This window comes from Marmota marmota, unplaced genomic scaffold, assembly GCF_001458135.2.
Source record: "Marmota marmota marmota unplaced genomic scaffold, marMar, whole genome shotgun sequence".
NCBI lineage: Eukaryota > Metazoa > Chordata > Mammalia > Rodentia > Sciuridae > Marmota > Marmota marmota.
The window spans coordinates 30263961-30289203 of record NW_026000229.1 but is presented as its reverse complement, the minus strand read 5'-3'; the positions used below and the strand labels follow the sequence as shown (position 1 = coordinate 30289203).

At 32.6% G+C, this 25243-nt stretch overlaps 1 protein-coding gene across 3 annotated transcripts in view; it reads right to left on the bottom strand.

The window, feature by feature from the left end:
- Window positions 1-2759: 2759 nt before the first annotated feature.
- Cops2 (COP9 signalosome subunit 2) overlaps window positions 2760-25243 on the bottom strand; it is a 26188-nt gene continuing 3704 nt past the window's right edge. The window contains exons 2-13 of one of the 3 annotated variants that reach the window (XM_015480682.2): window positions 18387-18500; window positions 17695-17772; window positions 14379-14504; window positions 12287-12397; window positions 12064-12141; window positions 10187-10361; window positions 9535-9713; window positions 9377-9429; window positions 6338-6435; window positions 4946-5028; window positions 4394-4452; window positions 2760-3507 (exon numbers count right to left, since the gene is read on the bottom strand). In XM_015480682.2, the coding sequence (XP_015336168.1) occupies window positions 3363-3507; window positions 4394-4452; window positions 4946-5028; window positions 6338-6435; window positions 9377-9429; window positions 9535-9713; window positions 10187-10361; window positions 12064-12141; window positions 12287-12397; window positions 14379-14504; window positions 17695-17772; window positions 18387-18500 (1299 nt within the window). In that variant the 3' untranslated portion in view covers window positions 2760-3362. The remainder of the gene's footprint in view (window positions 3508-4393; window positions 4453-4945; window positions 5029-6337; window positions 6436-9376; window positions 9430-9534; window positions 9714-10186; window positions 10362-12063; window positions 12142-12286; window positions 12398-14378; window positions 14505-17694; window positions 17773-18386; window positions 18501-25243) is intronic. The other 2 variants (XM_015480683.2, XM_048793166.1) reach the window with 2 other exon arrangements.

Below are 25243 nucleotides of genomic sequence, written 5' to 3'. Positions count from 1 at the left end.
AAAAAAAAAAAAAAAAAAAAAAAAAAAGCCTTGGTAAATAAATGATGACTTCTGATCTCCTTAAAGAGATACGAGGAATATGGACTATTTGACTTGAGCTCTGTATCACCATTAATCTGCTTCATATGCTGGTTTAGATACCTTTACCCCAAAAGAAAAAGTACTTAGGTGAAGAATTATAAAAACTATCAATTTAAAATTTCTAATTAGATGGCTATTTAAAATATTAAGGATAGGTGTTTTTAGTCTGAGACAAACCTGTATCTTATGTAACAATGCGTATCAAACCACCCATAATAGCCCACCTAAAATAGGCTTCACAAATTAAACTCTCATTGTGAATGTAGGATTTTAGCAATCTTGAAAGATAATACTATCACTACCAACCTTCAGTTAGAAAGCAAGATTTAGTACATGTATACTAATGTCATCTTAAAAAAAAAGTCATATTAAAGAGTTTTAAATCAACAACTTTAAATAAATTAAGCTAAGGGCAATAGAAATACAGCTGTTATAGTAGACTGGAGCTACTTGCAGCAGCCAAGGATTGCTTTGGAAGAAGTTTAACAGGTTTAGAGATAAAAAGAAAAATGAGAGCTGGGCGCGGTGGTGCATGCCTGTAATCCCAGTGGCTTAGGAGGCAGAGACAGAAGGATAGTGGGTTCATAGCCAGCCTCAGCAACAGCAAGGTGATAATAAGCAACTCACTGAGATCCTGTCTCCAAATGTAATACAAAATAGGGCTGGGGATGTGGCTCAGTGATGGAGTGTTCCGGAGTTCAATCCCTAGTACCCACCACCCCCCCCCAAAAAAAAAAAAAAAGGAAGAAAAATGAGATGAACACATTGCAACAGGATATAAATTACTTATGTCATTTTCACAAAAGTGAGGAAGACTAAATCAATGGATGAATGCAGAATCTGCTGATCAACTTTTTAGTTCCCTTAATTATATTTTGATAAGCAATATTTGATGCTCACAAAAGAAAAATGTTTATAGAGAAAAAATATCTTGTTTTAAATTAGACTGTTAAGATCAAAAATCTGTGTTCTAGAAGGAAAGTGGCAAATGAGTAGCAACAACAAAAAACCAACCAACCAACCAAACTGATCCAAAGCAAAAAACAAAAAGCTCGTATCTAGTGAATAATATACTAAGTAAAACATGTGTGATACATATACCATTTCATTAAATTAAAGGTTATGGAATAACTTTAGATATTATTATATCTTGGCCCAGTGTTCCAATGAATTACAGGTATATGATTTTTTTTTCTAGAAACCAGAAGATGCACCACTGCAAGCAGCAAAGACATCACAGTAGAACTGGGCGTATGGAGGGTAACAGTTATATTACATAATTCAAATTCTTTGAATTCTAATTCAGTCAACTCAAAGTGAAGCAGGGCTTTAGCTTCCCAAGGTTATCACATGCATACATATTTGAATACAGGCACAGAAACTTGTCATTTTTATTTAGGTAACAAAGGGTCTCCAAATTATATTGAAAAATAAATCCTAATTAATCACTCCTGTAAAAAAATTTTTAGCACACTTTTCACAAATGACTTATGTAAAAGAGAAGAAAATACACATAATTTTATAATATCTTAACTTTTTTATTCCCTATCATAAACATTAATTTTGTCTTTCGTTTCTTTCAGGTTTCTACAATTTCCAACTTATACCTGTATTTAATACTGCTTTTATCTGCTAAAGACATTAACTGATTGCTTTCCTAAATCTAAGGATTATATAGTTTTAGTATAAATATATATCACATATTTTCGTAAAATTTTGACAAAACCGAATAAGCATGCCTTGTTTTAAGTCCATGCTCCTTCCACTGTTTATAAAATCTGATTTAATGATCAAAAATTCTAGGTTGTCACTCTTCAGTTACAACAGTCTTCCTTCTGAACTGCCACTCACTTTTTACATAATAACAAGCAATAGAAAAACCAAAGAAATTATGTTAACCTTAGTTCTTCCTTTTGACACTATAAAATAATGTGAACTTTTTAAAAAAAATGAAACAAACACATCCCTAACTCAATACATTCAAATGAGCTGAGTTCCTTTAAGGTAGTCACCTTGGAAGGCCACAGTTCATTCTTTTAACTATACTGCCACTGCACAAAATACCTTTAAAACTCTTTTGGTATTGCTTTCAAAGCCAATTACACACTTTCTGCATTACTTCAAAGATAGGTTCAATTTTTGGAAACTGTTATCTGGTGCCAAATAATGGTAACTAAAAACAATCAAGCTTGGAAATAATTTTTGTTTTTTAAAAACAATGTATAGTCAAAGTTAACAGTGTATGACTTAAATTAACTTTGAATGCAATTCTAAAAGAGCACACCCATGAGGTTTTGGGCAATGGTAGATTTAGATTGCTGGCATTAGAAAATAACCTTCCAACATGATCACTAAGCAGGGTAACATTCATTTAGCTGTCTATGTTCTGGCATATTTGTTTAAAGTGACATTCTGAGTTAAAATTTATTCTTTTTAAAAGGAATATCATTCTTAAAAAAAAAAAAAAAAAAAAAGCCTCACTGTCAAATACTATGCAAGTGTTTTGTTAGAAAGTAGTTCTCCTTACTTTACCAATAAGACCACTTTTAAAAACTTGAAAGCAAATAACCACCTTATTTGCCATCAGGCTTTTTAATCATTAACTGAAGATAATCTGAAACTTCTAAAAAACAAAACAACAACCCAAATGTAATAAAAACACATCAAGAACCAAACTATAATTTCTGAGCTGCACTGTTTATTTTGCTGCTTGAAACCTAAGTGACAGTATGCCACTATAATTATGGGGTTTCATCTAAACCTTTACTACACTGCAGGTACAGAAATATACGGACACATTTTTGGAGAATTGACATTTTGCAAAATGCAGCAAACATTTTCATTTATACATGAGAAAAGGAAGTGTTCAAAAGGGTATGCATTTCAAGTTATTGCAGGTTATTTGTGAGAGAATTTCTGCAGGTAAAACATGTTTAAATTTAACCAACAGTAGCGTGTCAGTGTATTTAAAATCATGACAAAAATCTTCTCTCTGGTCATGTTGCCCATGACAAATTACTATGATGTTGTATGTTTAGGGCAAGATGTCAATACAGCATAAATCCCATGGTATTTTGGTTTTCTTCTGGAGATTAAAGCTGTTTTTCTTGGGATAAATGCAGCAGCAAAACACAAACCAGTTGATCAAAAAAGCACTTCTGCCATAACTCCAATAATTTTCAGGACACATCAACCGACAGTAGTTTTGCCATTCCCAGTTCTTTTAAGGATTACATCTCTGCACTGTTGCCTTAAGTATGTCTGTAAAAGCTTGTTCTCTGTTAAGCCAGTTTACTGACTACAGCCTGGTTGAGAGAATTTAGTTGGTTGGTCCATTTATCTAGTGCAGTATATCGTGCTCCACCCCTCTTCTGATGATCCAGTTCAAGGAGTTGGTTGACTTGATCAATTCGGCCATGAATAGTGCTAGAAATAAATAAATAAAAGAAAATATGTGTACAAATCATTTTCAGCACAATATCAATAAACGTAAAAAAAAAAAAAACTGCTGCCAGGTGTGGTGGTGCACACCTGTATCCTGGCAACTCAGGAGGCTGAGTCAGGAGGATCTCAAGTTCAAGGTCAGCCTCCGAAACTTTGCAAGACCCTCAGCAACTAAGGGAGACCCTGTCTCAAAATACAAAGGGAATGGGGAGGTAGCTCAGTGGTAAAGTGGCCCTGGGTTCAATTTCCAGTACTTGCATGACTCACCAAAAAATAAAACAAAAGAAAAAACCCAAACAACAACAATAAAAACTGTTGCCTACACTGAGTGAATTTAGTGTTAGTTATAACATTTATTGCCTCATTCAAACCTAGAAATAAACCAGATTTTGATTATCTTTCATCAATCTTACTAAAAGAATCACTAGGCATAACTTACTAATTAACCAAAAAAACTGTTTAATAGCTTATATCATACACTTAAAAACATTAAAATAACTATGCATTAAATAATTTCTTTGCTATATACATATCGTATGCAGAAATCCTTCTAAACTATTTAGAACTTTTCAGAAATTATGTTTAATATTTCATTTATCGGGCTGGGGTTGTGGCTCAGTGGTAGAGCGCTTGCCTTGCATGTGCGAGACCCTGGGTTCAATCCTCAGCACCACATAAAAATAAACAAGTGAAATAAAGGTATAGGTTCATTTATCAAAATCATCATACAAACACCCCTCTTCTAATAGAAAATTGAAGCCACATGCTTTTTATGAAAAAAATCAAGAACTCAACTGTTACCTTTATCACCATTATTAAGATACAATTTCAAACATCTTGTGATTAAAAAAAATTACAAAGTACTTACTTATCCAATATGCACTGCACCAGCAAGCTTTCCACATCAGCTACATCTATGTTTAACTCCTAAGACAAAAGATTATAATTCTAATAATTAATGTTTTCGAAGACTTCATGATTTTACATAATCATTTTGATTTTAAATTCATTTCTATAACATGAAGGAAAATTAGTAAAAAGATCTGTAAATTCATTATTGCTTTAAACACAGGTCTGATAACAATTTAACTTTTGAAGAATATTCCTACTACAATTTTATTGTGGTTGAGTTTGGCCCTGATATATTTCAGCTACTCTTCTTTTCAACAACTTGCTGTAGTTGAAAGAATCTGCTACAGTGTTAAAGCTCTTTTCTGTTAATTGAATTTTATGCCAAAAAAAAAAAAAAAAACCCACAAAAAATTCACATAAATTCAAAACTCTGAGGTTATGCTTAATTTTAAAAATGTAACACTATACATGTTACATTCCAAGTCAGAATTAGTTTTTTAAAAGGAAAGATAGGCTACATTTGTAAGAACAAATTGTACACATCATTAAAATCAATGAATATAAGTACCTTAGAAATAAAAGGAATATGTATTCTTGTGTAAGGCTTAATTAATTTTATGAGCACTTGTGTTCTGATGTTTCGTAAAAGCTCTGAAAGAAAAGACAAAAATTAATACAATTGTAATTCAATTTGTATATCTTTATGAATCATATATGCTTCTAAATCATATTAATTAATATATGCTATCTTCTCAAAACACATCATTTTGCTTTGCAAGGACATAAAGTATTTAGATCTAAAACATGTGGATCCAATAGATGCACAGTATAATTAGAGGCTGCTTTCCCATAATTGTGCTTATGTCTCACTCTACTAAAATATATTCTTGACTTCTCAATACTATTCCGCTGTCTACCATTTTCTCAAGAGTAACTAATCTTTCAATAAGTTCTGATTTATACCCGCAAAGTTCCTTGTTTAATATTCTCTCAAAAGCTGTATTTTATATACTGCATTTAAAATTTCCCCTAGTTTCGTAACATAAAATTGTCTTTAATTTTTAAAAACTAGTCTGGAGTTCATGCACAATGCTTATAGATTTTTCTGTATCTACAAAGCACAGTGCCATTCCAGGTTCATGGAAGAACTTCTAAAAAAAGAATGCTTATTGAATGAAAGAAAGAGAAAATTTTTCCTGATGCATCTGGAATTTAACTATTTAAATAAGTTTTTCCAAATATTCATTTAAAAATCCCCCAAAAACTCCATATAGATGGGTACACTGGGGCTAAGAGACGCCAGAGCAAAGAGATGATTTTTGCTCTTGGTAATTCATTAGAATTGATTAAAAATCTCATTCATTTAATGGTATGAAACCTTCCCAATGTTATCTTACCTTCTGTAGTAAATACATCTCAGGATTAGCTAAAGCAGGATATATTTAAAGTTTTTTGACAAATAAACCATAAATATTAATTTTGAACCTAGACATCAATAAATAAAAAACAGTATCTAATTAGAATAAAAAGTTAAAAGTGACAGCCACTTCAAACAAAATGGACAACATATAATATTTATTATATGAATATAAAACCAGCTAATTTATTTATTATTTTGATACCAGGGACTGAACCCAGGGGCGCTTAACCACTGAGCCACATCCCCAGCCTTTTTTATTTTGAGACAGGGTCTTGTTAAGTCCTTAGGGTCTTGCTAAGTTGCTGAGGTTGGTCTCATCTAGCAATCCACCTGCCTCAGCCTTCTGAGTTGCTAGGATTATAAGCATGTGCCACCCTGCCCAGCTATAGTTTTATCATTTTAATGAGTATCCTGTTCCATGACAATATTCAGAAACATTTTTATACTTTGCAGTAACAGTTTAATTCCACACAACTCCATTAAGAAATATTTAACAGTGTCAAAGAAAGTAACAGAATTCAGTTAGCAAAAAGAACATACCTTCAATATGTTCTCTTATGAAAGGATCATCCATGATGTTGCTGTGATTTGTTTTCAGAATCTTTTCAAATTCAGTGATGTCATTATTCTGATAGGCACTGAAAGAAAAAAAAAATAGGTGTAAATTTTGTCAAATATGAAGAAATCATGTATTAAATCAGAAAATCCAGAGCCTGTTTCTCAATTTTCATATGGAAACGTCTAAATTATTTACTGCTTCTACCATGCAAATCAGAATTAAACAAATATATATACTCATATCCTTCTGCAAGTGACTGAATTTTTGGGCTGGGGATATCGCTCAGAGGTAGACTGCGTGCTTAGCATGTGCAAGCCCTGAATTCAAACCCTAGCGCGTGCGCGCACACATACACACATACACATATACACACAATATTTTTTTTTTCATGCGTTCATTTTTTTTTAAAAGGCAAGAGTAAATAAATCTTTCAGGTTTATGTATTTATTTATTTATACATAGCTAATAAAGTAATCTCAAAATCTTAGTTTGGTTTAAAGTTGACAATAAAACATTTAATAACTATTTGATGTTTGATCTTTTCAAATTAAATTGTGCATTTAATCCCTAATTGTTCTTAATGAAAGAAATCAGGTTTCATGCACTCTAAAGGAGGAGTTTGGCTTATCTTCCAAATAAGAAAGTATACCTTCTCAGAAAATGCAGCTTCCTAATTTTTATCTTCTAGAAAGCTACCAGCAACTGCCAAAACTTTGAGGAACATGTGATCCTCTAGTCTCTCCAGTCTTAAAAGTTCCACTGAACTATTCAGCAGAAACATTAGTGGCAGATAATTAGTGCCAGATGAACATACACCCAAAGTAGAGAGTGATGGAATCCCTGTTGCAGAAGGTCAAAGGCTGATTTATGTTCATAATTTTCTGAGGAATCTAGTATCTACTCTTGAAATAATTCTGTAAGGCACTATGGGGATTGCTAAAGGTGCTGAGAAGGAAGAAGCCAACCTTCTGGATATGGCACCACTGTCTGCTTTATATGTATGACATATCATCAACCATTCTGCACGCCCTCTGCTGTGCTTCCATCTGTTGGGTCGCAATGTAACTTCATGTTAGGGGCAGGTGATTCAAGTGCTTCAACAGGAATTATTTTCCTCTAGTCTGCTGGCAACTGACTAGGAAGATAAAATTAGGAAGCATTACTTTCTTACCTACCCAATATGTTACTGTAATATACTATAGGAGGATATATTCAAGTAGTGAAAACATTTGCACACAATAATTATATCTGCATATATATATTTTAAACTATAAGACATTTTTCCATTACTTAAGTAGATTTTTAAAAAATCTTGTACAAAATTGTGGAATACCACATGTCACTTGTTTGGGTAAAAATTACCAATCCAGAGGCTTTGCTGGGGTAGAGTCAGACATAACAAATGTGTAAATATGATCATTACTTCTTAAAGGTCTGGGAAAAAAATCAGTCCTTTAATCTGTTTTTAATGTATCTAACCAACTTGATTTATATAAAATATTAATGTCCATGGCAAAACTTTTACTTAATATTTAAAAGCTAAAGCAGCTGTTTAGCAATTTAATGTTACAAATAAAATATTTAAAAAGTATTAACCAAATCAACTCTTAGTTAATGTGGCTAAATGTACATCAAATAAACTGCTTGAAATAGATAACTCTACTAAACCTGATTTAACATACAGATGTTAAAACAGACTAAAGTAGCAAACAATAAAGGAATTGCTTTCTTATTGGCAATTTAGGGTTTTAGCCCCTGGACATTCCTAGCTCCCCTGAAAAAAAAATGATTCTTATTTGTTACAGCTACATTGAGGATTTTTAAAAACAAAACAAAAAAATTGCAGTCATGGTAAAATAAAAACAGAATAAATGAGGACATTTTACAAATTTAATGTGATGAAATAACCAAATTTATATATATATGATTCATAACTTCCGTCTAGTATTTTTTTAATGAAAAAAGGCTACTAAGAAAGACATAGCTGTTATCTAAATTTTCTATATATATCTACCAAAACAACAACAAAACCCTGGCCCCTCTTGCCTTAACCATATTTTTTCAACCTTGATACAACCTAAAACAAAGGATTTGAAGAAACTTAGTAGGTTTCTTGTACTTTTTTTTTTTTTTTTTTTTTTAACCTTACAAAGTCCACAAAAGCCTACATTGCTTGGGGCGGTCTAATTTACATAAGAACCGGCAGTGCTAAGTCTCTCTCATTGCCCCTTAAAAAGAAAAATCTTGGCTCCTCAGTCTGTTCAGAGTTCTCAACCTGTGCCAAAGTCCAGTATGGTTTAATGTATCTGTACAGCTCCATTTATTCCTAGCCCAGAGGATAGTTTCTCACACTCTCTCTTTTTGCGAAGATGTACCTGTTCTCCTAGACTTTTTGTTTGGTCTTACCTTCTACAACTTTAATATTAATTGATTACAGTAAATTCTTCAGTGGCAAATTCTTCAGTAGCAAACCATCATCATTTATTCTTTTCCACAGAAGTACACAAAAAATTAGGAGACGCCTCTGTCTCCTAACCCTCCACCTCAGAAAATTACCCATGACATTCTTTTAAAATATTTTCACTTTGTCATTAATTTAAAAAAAGATAAAGAAGTATGTTTATGTGGTTTTTTCTTATTGAAAATTCTTGACTTATCATGGACCAATACATAATTTTAGTTTGGATTAAGGTAGCCAGGGGCAGTACACATTGTGAAATAATGTTTTAAGACATCCATAATTAATTTTCCACTGAAAAATAGCAGGGACAAGCACACACACACACAAACACAAACACATGGATAACAAGAAAACCAAACAGCAGATAATTTATGAAATTTTGTGAATAACAGAAATAGCATAGTAAGTGACTTCAGAAGATAAAAATTTCATGAACTTTGTATATTTCATACAAAAATACAAAAGAAAAAGTGCTTTATATTAACTGAATTCTTAAGTTTTATTCTCCTTTATGAATTGCTTCAAAGAAATTTACCTTAGCTGAAACATAAAATCTTACCTTACTAAATTCGTCATTGCTAGAATTTCTGGATCATTTTTGTACGGCTTGGCCTAAACACAAGTTAAAACAAAACAAACAAATTATGTACATATACAGAGAATACCAATTATTTCCACAAAGATATTTGGTAAGAGAAATTAACAAAGTGCACGTACCTCCTGTGAGTCAAATGGATTTATACCCGATTTCATTAGCATGTTTGCTAAGACCAAATATTTTAAGCAAGTGGTTCGCCTGGGACTTCCTGATTCATCATAATTCTTGAAGGCTTCAAAAAAATCAGTGTGTGCCTTTTCAAATTCACCTTCTCTCAAGTGCATTTTACCACCACATTCTGTACCGAATGAAACATAAGAAAAAAGGATTATTTTCAGTTCTGTAATAACAAGATTAACCATTTTATAAAGGTAGAATGAAAACCATTTCATTGATTCTGTTTTTTAATTCTATAACCTAATCAGCACTGTCTCCAGGACATATACTTAAAAAAAAAAAAAAAAAACTCTTCATTAAACACCAGCCAAATAATCATTTGCAAATCTTTATCCTCATGAATGTAATTTTATACACATCATTACAAACAAGAAAAGAACTTTTGATAAACTGAATTTTCTAATAATATCTTTATTGTTAAAACTTTCACAAAAAACCAAACATCTTAATTTCTAAGACTACACCATTTCAGTGACTTCAATACTTTGCCATCTATTTTCAGAAAACAAAAACAACCTGTAGTCATTTAGTTATAGGCAATGACACTTGACTGTCTTCCCCTGTTACTGCCCATTTTCTTCAAAACAAATTTACCTCTGATAACTCCCATGATCAGTGGATGAGGGATGGCAGACTTGATGTGAAGTGACTGTTCATAGAGTGCTTTAAGTTTTTTGTTATTTTTCTGTGCTGTGTACATTTGAATTTCCAAAGCATAAATTTCTAATAACTGTGTACCTTTTTTCAGGTCATCTTCTCCATCATCAGTCTAGGAAAGCAAATACTTTACTTTAGTCAAGATAGAATTCAGACAACCTAGTAATTTTCATTTGAGTTACTGAGCCTGACATTTATAATATTATTTCTGTGTTGAAAAAAGCAGTACACATTTTAATGGAGAAATACCATATTCAGAAAACCACTTTTAATGGCCAAAAAGGAATCAATATAACCTTTTTACTTCCTAGTTACTAGAAAAGTAAAAAGTGGTCAGAAGTTTTTTGTATGTATGAATGCTTTGATGTTTATTTATTTTTCAGTACTATGGATTGAAACCAAGGTGTTCTAATACTAAGCTATATCTCAGTCCCCTCCTTTTTTGGATACTGGGGATTGAACTCAGGGGTACTCAACCACTGAGCCACATCCCAGCCCTATTTTGTATTATATTTAGAGACAGGGTTTCACTGAGTTGCTTAGCACCTTGCTTTTGCTGAGACTGGCTTTGAACTTGTGATCCTCCTGTCTCAGCCTCCCAAGATGCTGGGATTACAGGAGTGCACTATAGCGCCCGGCCACCCCAGCGCTTTTTATTTTTCATTTTGAGACAGGAGTCTTACCAAGTTGCCCAGGTTAGCCTCAATCTTGTGATTCTCTTGCCTCAGCTCCCTGAGTACCTGTGATTACAGGTATGTGCCAATGGACCTGGCTGGATGTTTATGTTTTTAACTTGAAGATTTATTAAAATACTAATAGATACTAAGCCAGAATTTATTGCTTATTGGGTCTTTCAACTTAAAATTCTGTTTAAAATTCATTAATGAATCATAATCAGAGTAAAACACGATATGCAAAACAATGTGTACATCCAGATCATGATGTATCTCAACTTCAATTTCATCAAATACTAAGTATTAAAATACTATTACAATCCAGACAGCATCTTTTGCTATGTTCCTACAGAAACCAAACAAAGGGTTGGGGATTTAGGTCAGTGGTAGACCACTTGCTTAACATGCATGAAGCCCTGGGTTCAATCCCCAGTAGTACATTAAAAATAAAAACAAACAAACAAACAAAAAAACAAAACAAAAAAGACAAGCAAAACTTTCCGACCCCCCCCAAATATTCCTTACATATATATTTTGAAAGACTCTCCTGTATTCAGAAATGTTTCTCTATCATTTTCATGTAACATGACTCTGAACCTAGAGCTATTTATCTGACTAAACTTAGATAACAAGATGTATATAAGAAACATTCATAAATGACTGATCTGCAAAACTATTAAAATATCTGCAGATAATTAAAGCAGTTTCGCCCCATTCACAGAAATAACATATATATTTAAATAACAGTACATACTATCAGAAGAGCTAAAAACATTTGAAATAGAACTACCATGTAGAATATAAATTAATCTCAAATGACTTATTTGATGAAGAGAAAAGTAGGAGTATAAAATGAGAGCCCAGTTAAACTTATATAGAGATGTGCTATCCCAACCATATTGCTTCTCAAATTATCAAGGCTCATTCTTACTAAGTATTACAACAGTGTTTACTGATACCTGTACCTCATTCCACAAAAGATAAAAAATGAAATTAGCATTTCAAAAACTTGCTTCTCAAATTTTATATTTTGGATGATGCTTGAACAAAAATGTCCCTAAACAATATTTTGAATACAATTACTTGTTATGCTTTTTATGATAAAGAAAGAAACATTAAAAATAAATAAGGAAATGCTACCTGGCATGACTGATGTAACTGACGTAAAATCTTTTGAAGCTTTCCATATTCCTCTCGTTCTAAATATAATTTCCCAAGCTGTAAAAAAAGCAAACTTATTGAAATAAAAAGAATTCAACAAGAAAAGATGTGTAGTTTTAGGAGAGATTAAAGTCACCCACCCACTCTTTAAAAAAAAAAAAAAAAGAAAGAAAAAGAAAATAAATCTAATTGTAATGGTTACCTTTGTGTTTGTTTTAAACCACAGTCTATCATTCTTAGCATCTTTCAAAGCTTCCAGTGTTGTTTCATAGAATTCCTGCAGTAAATCCATCTGACATAAAAAATCAGAATTCTATAATTGTAAACAGCAAATTTGTACCTGTTAATAAAGTTAATTTGAACAAACTAAAAGTGCATCTTTGAACTTTAATACATAAGATACACTACTTGTATCTTACCAAATGTTTTACAGTCCAAAAAAACTAACACAGACCAAACTTATAAAAAGATAAGTGCCATGATCTGTTTTTATGTTTGTTTTAAAACACCTAGAAAACATTTTACTATATAACTATTGCCATAATTGTGATGCTATAACAGTATAGGTCTCTTTCCCAATCTAATAGCTCATTTTATATTAATACAAGTATTCACTCAACCCTTATTCTGTTTTGCATTATAAGCTCCTCTGCTCACCTTCCTTGTTCTACTTCTGGCTTTATCTATGTTTGAATATCTGGTTCCCTTATCTCTACTTAGCAGGATCAAGAGAAAAAAGAACATGAGAATTGGCAAGTTCGACATGTTTAGGAAAGGCTGTTTTTTCATGACTACTGTTGGAATATGGAATAAGTCAGAGTGCCACCACCCATCTCTTATTTTCAAAAGGAAAAATAGCAGACAGAAGCACATGATTTTCAGTTTTTAAAATCACTTAATTCCCCTCCCCCAACACAGGGCACAACATGAATAGTGTACCAAGAATGTTTTGATGATACTAGTTTATATAAGACTTAGAAAACACTTTCCACTTAAGAAAAGGCACTTGATATATAACTTAATTCCAGATTTAGCACCATTAAGTGCTAATGTTTCAACAAAACATAAATTTACCATCTTTTCCTCTCATCACATTTTAAACATGAAAAATAGAAATAAGGCGCTGGGGCTCTGTGGTAGTGTACTTGCCTGGGATGTGTGAGGCACTGGGTTTGATTCTCAGCACCGCATATAAATAAATAAAATAAAGGTCTACTAAAAACTAAAAAAAAAAAAAAAAAGAGAGATTAAAAAAAAAAAAAAACTACCTCAAGAAATAAAAATGAGGACTGGGGTTGTGGCTCAGTGGTAGAGTGCTTGCCTAGCACGTGCGAGGCGCTGGGTTTGATCTTTAGCACCACATAAATAAATAAATAAAAAAGATATTGTGTCCAACTAAAGAATATTATGTTTAAAAAAAAAAAAGAAATAAAAATGGCATCTAGTAGAAAAGATAGGAAATGAGAAACTGATGCTGAGAAAAATACAAAAAGTATCAAATGTTCTAAGAAATACAAATGATATAGTGAATACATTTTGTATCAAAGATCAAAGAAAGCTAAAATTTAAGATTATGTTGCTTAAAAGAACATGAACAAATAATCCAAGTTAAAAAAGAAAAATCATCACTGCTTATCTTACCAACCAAAATCTAGAATAATGAAAGTACTGTCACTCTCAATATCCATTTTATTTCATCAGACCATTCTTTCATTAACTATTATTCACCCATCCTTTGGAGACACCATTTATTTTTTGAGCAATACCAAGCAATAACTGACATGAGAACAGGATCTTGACAAGGATCTTTATCTAATCGAGTTCATGCATACAATCTTATTAAATGCTCCCCAAAGGTTAGCTAAAGCAGCAATAATTTTTGAGAAGAAACCATGAGGGCTAGGGGTGTAGGTCAGTAGTAGAGCACTTTCTCAGTATGTACAAGGCCCTGGGTTTGAGCTCTAGCACCATAGAAAACAAAATAAAACAGAACAAAACACAAGAACTATGATAGTAACTGTATGGGAGTCGAAATACAAACCTGGAAAAGTTGCTTACAGATTATTTTTGTATCTGAAGGTAATATTTAAAGAGATTAAGCTGGAGTTAATACCTCTTAGTGTTCCATAATTAGTACTATTATCAAGAAAATAGTACATTTTTTTGAAGCATACTAATAACTAGCATAACTGCTTTGATCAAATCTCTAGGCCTTTTTTTTTCTTTAAAGAACAAAGCTCTTACTGTAAACAATAAACATACAACAGTACTAAGAGGAAAAAACTGAGCCTAACCTGTTTAGAAGTGGATATATAATCAAGAATAGAATTAATGGATTTTTCAGAATAATTTCTTGTGACTGCACTCCGAATATAGGTCAATAGTTGTTTATATCTATTCATCATTTCTGGAAAGTTTGTCTGTGAGGGAAGAGAAACGTATTAGATACATACTTGTATACTAAAAAATGTAAACATGATTAAGATACAGTATATGGATTGAAATGTAGCTCATATAATTCATAATACACTTTTAAAGAGAGACCACATATATTGTGCTATAGATTTTTTATCTTAAAATTTACTCAGATGACTATATTAATCAGATATATAACAACGTATAAGTAAAATTTATCCAGTCAGCCAGTAAGACAAATACAACTAGTACATTTTCCAAATTTCAGATATTATTCTTCATTGTAGGACACATATATCTTACCCTGAAGACTTAATCCTTTTTTTAGGAAGTTCTGCAACAAAAGTTATGTGTGTCTTTTCTCCCTACAGTTTGCTGGCTCTACATAAAAATACGAAGTAAAAGAATTTCAAGCCACAGTACTCATCTCATGTCAAATAAGTCCTACCTAAGGCTTCAACTCAATAGCAGACATAGTTAATGTTGCTATACCTTCCATAACTATTTATACTTCTGTGGGTTATTTCAAGAATTATGAAAGATCTGAAGGAAAAAAAAAAAGAGTGCTAATGAAACATCCAGCAGTTAAATATTTGAGAGGAAATTTACTCAGTCAATTCATGAGTCTAACCTTATAACCTGCATCCAGACTCTATAATTTCCAACTCCCAATAATTCCTCATGTTAATAAATTCTACTTCTATTCTTCTAATCTGGGAGACGGAACATTGGCAGGTGTGTTTTTTTCTGACTAATTGAACATGTGTGTTTATTAGGGTAAAGAATAAATAAACTATAAGTGTATATATCAAACTATTTTTTGTCTGTAAGTATGTAAGTTTCATGTAGGAATAAGTAACAGGTAACATCCTATCAGTGATGTGCAAAAATCCATTTAGAACAATATAGAGAAAGGCAGATCAGAGAACTATATGACTATCCCAACTTTGACATAATATATTGATATTAAAATAAGATTTTATCAAAAAGCACAAGTTTTGAATTAATCTCCTTATGCTGTAACTCTAAAGCTCATTCTCAAAAATTATGTTATTGTAATTGAAGATTAAGGTAAGATTAGGCAAACTGACTTTATAGGCATGGTGAATACATACTTACCACAGGCCCAAAAGCAACAAAGCCAACTGACTATGAATTGAAACCTCTGAAATTATGAGCTAAAATAAATCTTACCTCCTTTTAAGTTGATTTTCTCAGGTATTTATTACATGACAGAAAGCTAACACACCAAGCCTTAAGGGAGGCATCCATTTTAAAACGAATAAAAACTAAGGTACTGCTGGTATGTTAAGAGCTGATTTTTAGAACCTTAAGAGTTAACGTTTAGCTCCTAATATCACTATAGTTGTTTAATCAAAAAATCTCTTCCTCCTAGGATACTTAGTGCTTTTCCCATAGTCCTGAAAATTATTAATTTCAATGAGGCAAATATTTGTTTAATATTTTTAAAATCAGTAAATGGCAAGAAAGTATAGTAGCTCTGTGCAACATAAAATGCTTTGAAAATACCAGAGCAGAAATGAAAAGGGCAAATGCAATGTAGATGTTTTTCCTTCTTCAACTAGATTTAAATATAACATACAAAAAAACTTAAAAAATTTAACATGTTTTGAATAGTCCTAATATTTGGGGGGAAGAGATGGGCTAAAACATTTTACAGATAGTTTTTGTAGAAGACACTATGGAGGGCCATTCCCATTAAAGGAGGGAGGCTATATCAATTAAAAGTATGTCAAAACAAAAAATATAAGCAGAAGTTAACTGGATAAAAGTACTAAGAGAGCTCAATTTCAGATGGGAGAGAAAAGCTAATGAAAGAGAAGCTTATAGGAAATAAACAGTGGAAAAAGAAAGTCACAGATTACCAATTACCTTTCCACTTGCCATTTTCCTGTAGTTTCTAATGCTTGCCTCTCTGCTAACCTGAACTTTCTATTTCTCTTAAAAATTCTTCTACCCTTAGCAAACTAAGATTCATGTCTGTACCTAGTACTCATCTCCTAACTTCTTTTCCCCCATTTCTACCTGTACTCTTGAATTCTATTTGGCCAGTTTAAAGAAATTTGAGGACTGGCATTCTATAAAGTTATCTCATGGTATTTCTAGTTTATCTATGAGTTCATTCAACAGAAATTTTGAATATCTACTAAATGCCAGCCACTATCACAGTTGTGAATAAAACAAAGTCCTGCTCTCATGGAACTTACAACTTAATGCAGGAGAGAGATCCAGAGAATCAATAAATAAGTAAATTGCAAAGAAAAAAACAGCAGGGTAATTAAGTGATGATGGAAAACATGCTATTTTATATTAGGTAGTCAGGGGAAGGCCATCCTGATGTGTGATACCATTTGCACAGAGAATTGAATCAAAACAAAGAGCCATGTGGCTATCAAGGAACATCTGACACAGAGGAAACAGCAAGAGCAAGCCTTAATACGAGTACGCTTGGGATGACTTGAGAAACAGTAAGGTTAGTAAGGAGTAAATAAAAAACAAGACCTGATGGACAGCAAAGGGTGTGTTTATAAGGCCTTGTAGGCCATGTTAATGACTTGGATTTTATTGAGGAGGTGGGGTACCATTAGAAGATTTGGAGCAAAGGAATAACATAATCTGACTTACATTAAAAAAAAAAAAAAAATCATTCTGTCACTTGTGGAAAATAGACCAGAGTAAGAATAGGAAGTAAGAGGACCAGGCTACTGCAATAATCTAGGTGAATGTTATCTTTGGACCAGAGTAAAAGAGGTAGAAACAGAAAAGTGCAGTTAGATACTGGATGTATTCTGAAGATATATCAAGTCATCTGGATTTACCAATGGATTATTGTGGACTGAGAGACAGAAAGGGTGTTAGGTACAACACTAATGTTTTTAGCCTTAGTCAGTGGAAGAATTTTAAAGCTTCTAAAATAACATTTTGTGGAAAAGTCACTATAAAAAATGTAGTCAAATGTTGTGTACATACCTAAAAGGTAAGCTTTTGTATTCTAGGCAAAAATTTTTTTAAATGAATCATACTAATGTATTTATAAACTGCAAAGCAGACCAAATATGGAAATGTTATAGAACCATTTTAGAGAAGTCAATAAAATGGCATTTTGTTGCAATGAGGTTTTCACTTACAGAATTCACTCGTTATTAGTTTAATTCCCTTCAAAACAAATCTTACCAACTTGAAGTTAATCTTAATCATTTGTTTCAGTGCTTTAAATCCCCACTCTCCCTTTTCACCTTCAAGTTCCAAAACCTAAAAAAGGGAAGGAAGTTTAGTCTAATGTAATATTAGCTCATTATTTTCTTATAACATACAGTGTCTAATTTTGGAATTTATTTTACATCATATTCAGAATCCCACCTTTCCTCAATATAATTTTTAAAAGGCTTATAATAAAGAGAGACCAATCATAAGATGCTTTTTTATGGATAACATGCTTATTTTGAAGTTCTTTGATCAAAAGATTAAGAACTACTCCTTGATTATATGGGTCTAGAATATTTCCCCCTGAATAACCTTTGGTAAGAACAACCCAAAAGTGTACCATAAGTCAAGAAAACAATATGATCTATCTTCAAAAGGAATAAGACTGTAGTGATAACATCGATGGACCGTCAAGTTGGTTCTCTTTCTGCCAGTATGCTACTATGCTTTTCAGGACAATAATCCTGCTTCCGAGACAGCTTGATTGGGAAAAATAGTAGGGCAGCCCTTTTGAACTACATACTCTCTAACAAAAACTTATCTTACAGGATTACCACTCAATATTCAAAACACATTCCTGAGATAAAATCACTTTGGACTTAGTTTGGTCTAACATATCATAAACTTGAAGAGACAGAATTGACTGGAAAAAATATATAAACCTTTTGGAAGCTGCTTAATGCTGCTTTTGGGTCATCTTCTTTTAACGCTTTGGAATTATAGTATTGATTTTCCAAATCCACATTTGGCTCAGAGTTACTATCTTCAGAGTATTCCTGTGTGGTAAGAAAGAGATAGTAAATGAATGGGGGGTGGGGGGGTGCGGAGTGATATCATACGCATTTTACTGTAAAAAGTGAATACTGTTAGGATAGGAAAATCCACAAAAACAAAACCACCTTGAACACAGATAAAATGAAATTGATATTTAACCATTATTTAAAAATGGGGGGAGGAATCAAATACATAGTAAAATAGAATTCTTTAACTGCAATTTCTGTAGAATCAACACAAGTTAGAATGTAAAGAACTAATGTGTTACTGACCGCCCCCAATTCAACCTAATAAAAATCTTATGTAAATGAGTTCCAATTATTAATCTTTGCTTTATAAATGTAATTTTTTCCAACTCTCTAAATCTTAATTTCATTGTTCTAACATATCCTATCTAGGTAGAATTTTAATCTATATATGGCAAAGTAGTCTAATGTCAAATATAATTGGCATTAAAAATAATATTTGTTTTATGTGCATTTCACATTACAAGTTATGTTAATGTAATTTAACTAGTGTTTTAACAAATCAAAACAAGTAAACCAAAATGGATTTATATAACTTTATGAAATTTTTCTATCACATAAATTCAAGTTTTAGTAAAAAATAATAAGGCAGAATGGAAAGCGGGTTATGAACATTAGGTGAAGAAGTATAAATAAATTTTAAAGTTTCAAGATATTCAATCTAATAATGAGAATTACAAAATATACAGATTGGCATAATGAAAATTATTATTTTAGGAAGTTGTAAATTATTTCCTCCTCTGCCATGAGGGGAAAACTTATGTTAAATTAAGAATACTATGGTGAAAGATAAGAAAAGTATTAAACTATACTTAAAAAAAAAGATAAGAAAAATATCAAGTTATTTCTAAAACTGAAACAGTTAATTTCTTTATTAGAGATATTTATGGAAAATTCTGTAAAGTCTTATAGAAGCAGAGGAGTGCAGAAAGATATACTGAGGGTAGTACTTGTTTGGAAAATTCAAAATATATCAACACAGGATGAATTTTTCAATAATCAAAAAGTAGCTTTGTAGTGTGCGCCCCCTGGAGGATCCTTGTGCAAGGACACGAGTGACACTCAGTCTCAGATTTCAGACCTGGAACTGAGTTATGTTCAACACAGGAAAATCTGTTAGAATACTTAAGGTAAAGACCAGACTCCAGGTAGTAAATAAATTTCACTACAACTCCTTCACTAGGTTTGACAACAACTATTTCACTAGGTTTGACTGTAATAAAACTGATAAAACTAACATTTAGTTAATAAAGAATAAACAAGCCAACTGTACATCACAGTGACTAAATGATGCTATAATAGTGATGGGTTTGAAACTGGGTTTTGAAAGATAAATTTGTCTGCTAGACAGAACAGGAGGAAGAGTATAAATATGGGAGACAACTGAAGAACTAAAAGCAGTTATTCTGTTGTCCTTATGAATCTAAACCCATCCATCTTCTCCTTTCTCCCCAGCTACACCCTTCCCTACTAAGCCACTTTCATCTTTCCACAAACTCTTTTAAGTCTTCCCATTCCCCCTTTTAACCTTCAAGTGCCAATCTTCACAAGGTATGCAGCCAAAATCCTCACAAAAAATGTAAGTTATCCCATTTCTCTCTTCCTGGCTTCCCATTGCTCATAAAATTAAGTTTAAAACAATAAAAAAAAAAAATCTTACGATTGACAATGCATCCAGCCTTGTCTACTATAAACTCTCCCCTCAGTTACTCTGATGCAGTTACCCTGGCCTGACCTCACAAGTGGCCAAGCTCCTTCCCACCTCTACATGCTATTTCCTTTTCTACCTCTCACCATCAGGTTAACTACGACATATCATTTCAGATCTCAGTTAAGGGCCATCTTCTCAAGGAAGACTTAGGGTAAAGAATTATAGTATAAAACCTATTTTATACCTTTGGAAATCAGTTCTTCTCTAATTGTCTTATTAACTTGGAACAAACATTTCCAAAAACTTACATATAAATCACTAGATAATCATAGGACTGACATTAGACTTATCTAGTTCTCAAAATTTTATGAATATATTCTTTTGATTTGTCATGTTTATATGAAAGTATATCATCCATTAATTTTATTGCCAAAATATATAATTTTAGCCACAACTGATGTTCTAATTGACTTATGAATAGGCAGTCTTGTTATGATCTGTAATACCATGTTCATATGGTTTGAACCAGTCATCATGACATCACTAACCTGTCAACTGCAGCTTAGTGAGTCAAATTATCTCTACATGTTGTGCCCGACAGCAGAACTATTCTTCTGTTATTACATAGGCCTGGTTTTTTAAAATTGACAACTTAAAAGTCTTTAGAAGAACAACTGTATTGTTCAGATGCTTTTATTGTTTGTATTTAACAACCATGACCTTTAATAAAGTCATGCCTCACTTAACAATAAGAACATATTCTGAGAAATGAGTCAGTAGAGGATTTCTTCATTGTGTGAACATTATAGAGTGTACGTATATCAAGAAATCTACTACATTGCTAAGGGATATAATCTTATGGCCTCCTATAATATATATGGTTCATCATCATGTGATCCAACTGTCATAATGTGGCACATGACTGTATATACCAACAATTTAGTACACACAAATGCAAATTAACAGTCCTTCACTTCAAGGAACTCCAGGTTTATTTAAGATATGCAAATGAAACTGCATTATAACACAACAAAAGTAATAACAGACAAATACTAGGTATAGTGACATCTCAAAAAAAAAATATTGGGCTTAAGATATAGCTCAGTTGGTAGACTGCTTGCCTCATTGCCTAACATGCACAAGGCACTGGGTTTAATTCCTAGTCCCACCAAAAAAAAAAAAAAAAAAACCACCCAAAAGAAAAAAAGAATATTAAATATTCCAGAGCTGGAGGAAGGAAAGATACTTGAGTCAAGTATTAAAGTGTGATTAGGGATTTCAGGCATTGAGAAAGGGCAGATAAAATAATTAAAACATGCAAAGGCAAGTAAGCTTAAAGACTATATATATATATTTGAAAGAATCATGCATGAATAGTTTGGTCTAAAGCATAGGATGTATGCAAAGGACTGATAAGAAATGAACTGGTACTGGACAGAGGAACAGGACAATAGAAATCTAGCAAGGAGTTCCAATCCAATGAAGAGATAATCAGATTTGTGTTTGAGAAAGAGCATTCTGGCAGCAAAGAGTAGCCCCAGTGGCTACTCACACAACAGTCTGATCAAGAGATGATAGAGATTTGATCCCAAGTAGTAGAATGAGGGGAACAGAAAGAGAATGCTGGGCGCAGTGGAACATACCTATAATCCCAGTAACTTGGGAGGCTGTGGCAGGAGGATCACAAGTTCAAAGCCAGTCTCAACTGAGGCTCTAAGTAACTTAGATTGTCTCAAAATAAAAAAGTAAAAAGGGTTAGGGATGTGGCTCAGTGGTTAAGTGCCCTTGAGTTCAATCCCTGGTACCCAAAAAAAAAAAAAAAAAAACCACCCAAAAGAAAAAAAGAATATTAAATATTCCAGAGCTGGAGGAAGGAAAGATACTTGAGTCAAGTATTAAAGTGTGATTAGGGATTTCAGGCATTGAGAAAGGGCAGATAAAATAATTAAAACATGCAAAGGCAAGTAAGCTTAAAGACTATATATATATATTTGAAAGAATCATGCATGAATAGTTTGGTCTAAAGCATAGGATGTATGCAAAGGACTGATAAGAAATGAACTGGTACTGGACAGAGGAACAGGACAATAGAAATCTAGCAAGGAGTTCCAATCCAATGAAGAGATAATCAGATTTGTGTTTGAGAAAGAGCATTCTGGCAGCAAAGAGTAGCCCCAGTGGCTACTCACACAACAGTCTGATCAAGAGATGATAGAGATTTGATCCCCAAGTAGTAGAATGAGGGGGAACAGAAAGAGAATGCTAGGGCGCAGTGGAACATACCTATAATCCCAGTAACTTGGGAGGCTGTGGCAGGAGGATCACAAGTTCAAAGCCAGTCTCAACTGAGGCTCTAAGTAACTTAGATTGTCTCAAAATAAAAAAGTAAAAAGGGTTAGGGATGTAGGCTCAGTGGTTAAAGTGCCCTTGAGTTCAATCCCTGGTACCCCAAAAAAAAAAAAAAAAAGGAGAATGGAATAAAAATAGAGACTCACCACATGGGCACAAGATAAAGGAAAATAAATTTACCAATAATAACTATCAATGGCTTAGTATCAAAAGGTGCCATTAATCAGAATAGGGATATAGGAGAAATATTAACAAATGTTGTTAAACCAAATTTACTTATTTGAATGAGATAACAATTTGCGAGTTTAAAAAACTTTTTAAAAGAAATTGAAATTTCAATCAATAGATGAAGAGTGCTTTAAAAAAAAGAATTAAGCAATTTATGTAAAATAAACACTTTGAACACCATAAAAGAAATTAAAAAACCCCTGAAGTTCAATAATAGTTTCAACCTACTTGCATAATAAATCATGTTCCAACATTTCCCCAAAGCAATATATGACCCATCCATACTGTTCAGATTTATTCTCCTTTCCCCAAATATGCCACAAAATTTAACGTCTTTAGCATAAACTATTATTTTTGGTAGGAATTCTAAACCACCTCCTGGCCTTTAAACATTTTTGCTTTTCTCCTATGGTACACCCCAGCCCTATAGTTCTGAGAAATGTATTCATCAATGCTTACCTTTGTGATTCCTCAATTCTCAGCAAAATCAATTTTTCTACAATTATGCAGTTACATGACATGTAACTAACAGAACTTTTGTTGTATATTTATATCTTATAGATACAAGTTACCGTGAAAAATCTTAAATTTATTTTATTATTTAAGTTTGTCTATTATTAAATAATGATTAAATTTATTAATTTGTTACTTAAAATATTTAGGAGCATAATTTTACTTTGTTCTTAGCATTTAAAAGGTGTCTCACATTTATTTTAGCTATCTTTGTTTGAAACCTTCTAATTTCATTATACAAGATACATCAATGAGGTAAATCAACAGGGCTTTTAGAAAACTCACCAAAACTTATATTCCGAATCAATATTTTTCTTTGAAGTAGTAGCTTTAAAAGGCAATAAAATCATGCTGGGCGTGACAGCAAATGGCTGTAATCCCAGTGACTCAGGAGGCTGAGGCAGGAGGATTGCAAGTTCCAAGCCAGCCTCAGCATGGGGAGGCTCTAAACAACTTAATGAGACCCTGTCTCAAAATAGTAAATAAAAAGGGGATACAACCCAGTAGTAAAGCTCTCCTGGGTTTAATCCCCAGTACCCAAGGCAGTAAATTTTTTTAAGATGATAAACACATGGACTATAGTAACACTTCTGAAATTTGCAAGAAAACTAGGTGTTTCCGTCAACAAAATATAGTTCACCATCTATTCTATAAAAGAAAACTGTAGAAAAAAGAAAGCTTTTTATATATTTGGAGGAAAAAAAATCTCTAAGATAAATATTATGTAGAACAATGTATATAAGTTAAAGCAGTGTGTAGAACTAAAATATGCTATACCTGGACTAAAAAAAGGAGGAGGAAAGAATATATATTTGATTGGGTGGGTGGGGGATGGGAACTGGGCAGTAGAGGAACTAGAAAAGAAATTTTAATGTACATATTTTCTGTTTTTGGATCATGCTTATTATGTACTACTTATTTTAAAAAGACCAAACATGTTAAGGTGTCTGAAGACAATTTTCTAAGTGGAACTCAAACAATTTTGAGCAATGACAGAATCACTGCTCAGTCTCCCAAGGCCAAACAACGTTTATGTGTATGTTTGGTACTAGGGATTAAACCCAACACTGAACATAATGTAGGCAAGTGCTCTATCACTAAACTATATTCCTAGTCCCCAAAGTAACATTTTTATTCATCATTTGCTCCCTGCCCTACTCCCAGAAATAAAAGTACCATAATTTGTTGTGAACGTTTGTAAGAAGCTGTGAATATTTGAAATAAACAATTTTTAAAAATTAAAATCACCGCCTTGTTCAAATTTTTGCTTTTATTTTCCTCAATTGTATTAATAATTTCAAAACTGAATCCAAAAGAATGAAGTATTTATTTATATGTAAATGTGAAATGTGCACATGATCAATGTGATTGGCAACCTCTAAGAACTGTCTGCCTTTCAGCAGTCATTGTATTTAACATTATTGCAATAAAAGAGCACATCTAGGGCTAGGGCTGTAGCTCAGCACTAGCACACTTGCAAAAAAAAAAAAATAAATCAAAATCACCAATAATTTCTTCTAGACATTTTCTATATTTTCCCCTAATCTAATAAAATTGGGATAGTAATTACATTGTCAGGTCTTCAATATTTTAAAAATTTAACATGTATAATGGGTATGTGTGCACAGCTCTGGTGATGGACCATTCACTTCTCTAATTTTATTGCTCATCTCCATACCCGCACTCAAAGTTGACAAAAGTAAAAATTTAGGACATTAAAACTGTCACATATTTAAGACAAGAAAAATGGGCTGGGGTTGTAACTCAGCGGTACAGTGCTGGCGTAGCACATGTGAGGCACTGGGTTCAATCCTCAGCGTCACATAAAAAATAAAGGTATTATGTCCATCTACAACTAAAAAAAGAAAAATAATACTAATAAACTTCATTCACTAATCACAATAAGGCAGGGGCTGGGGAAGAATAGTGTTACTTTGGATTAGGTAGAGGAGAGTAAATGGAGGGGAAGGGGGAGGGG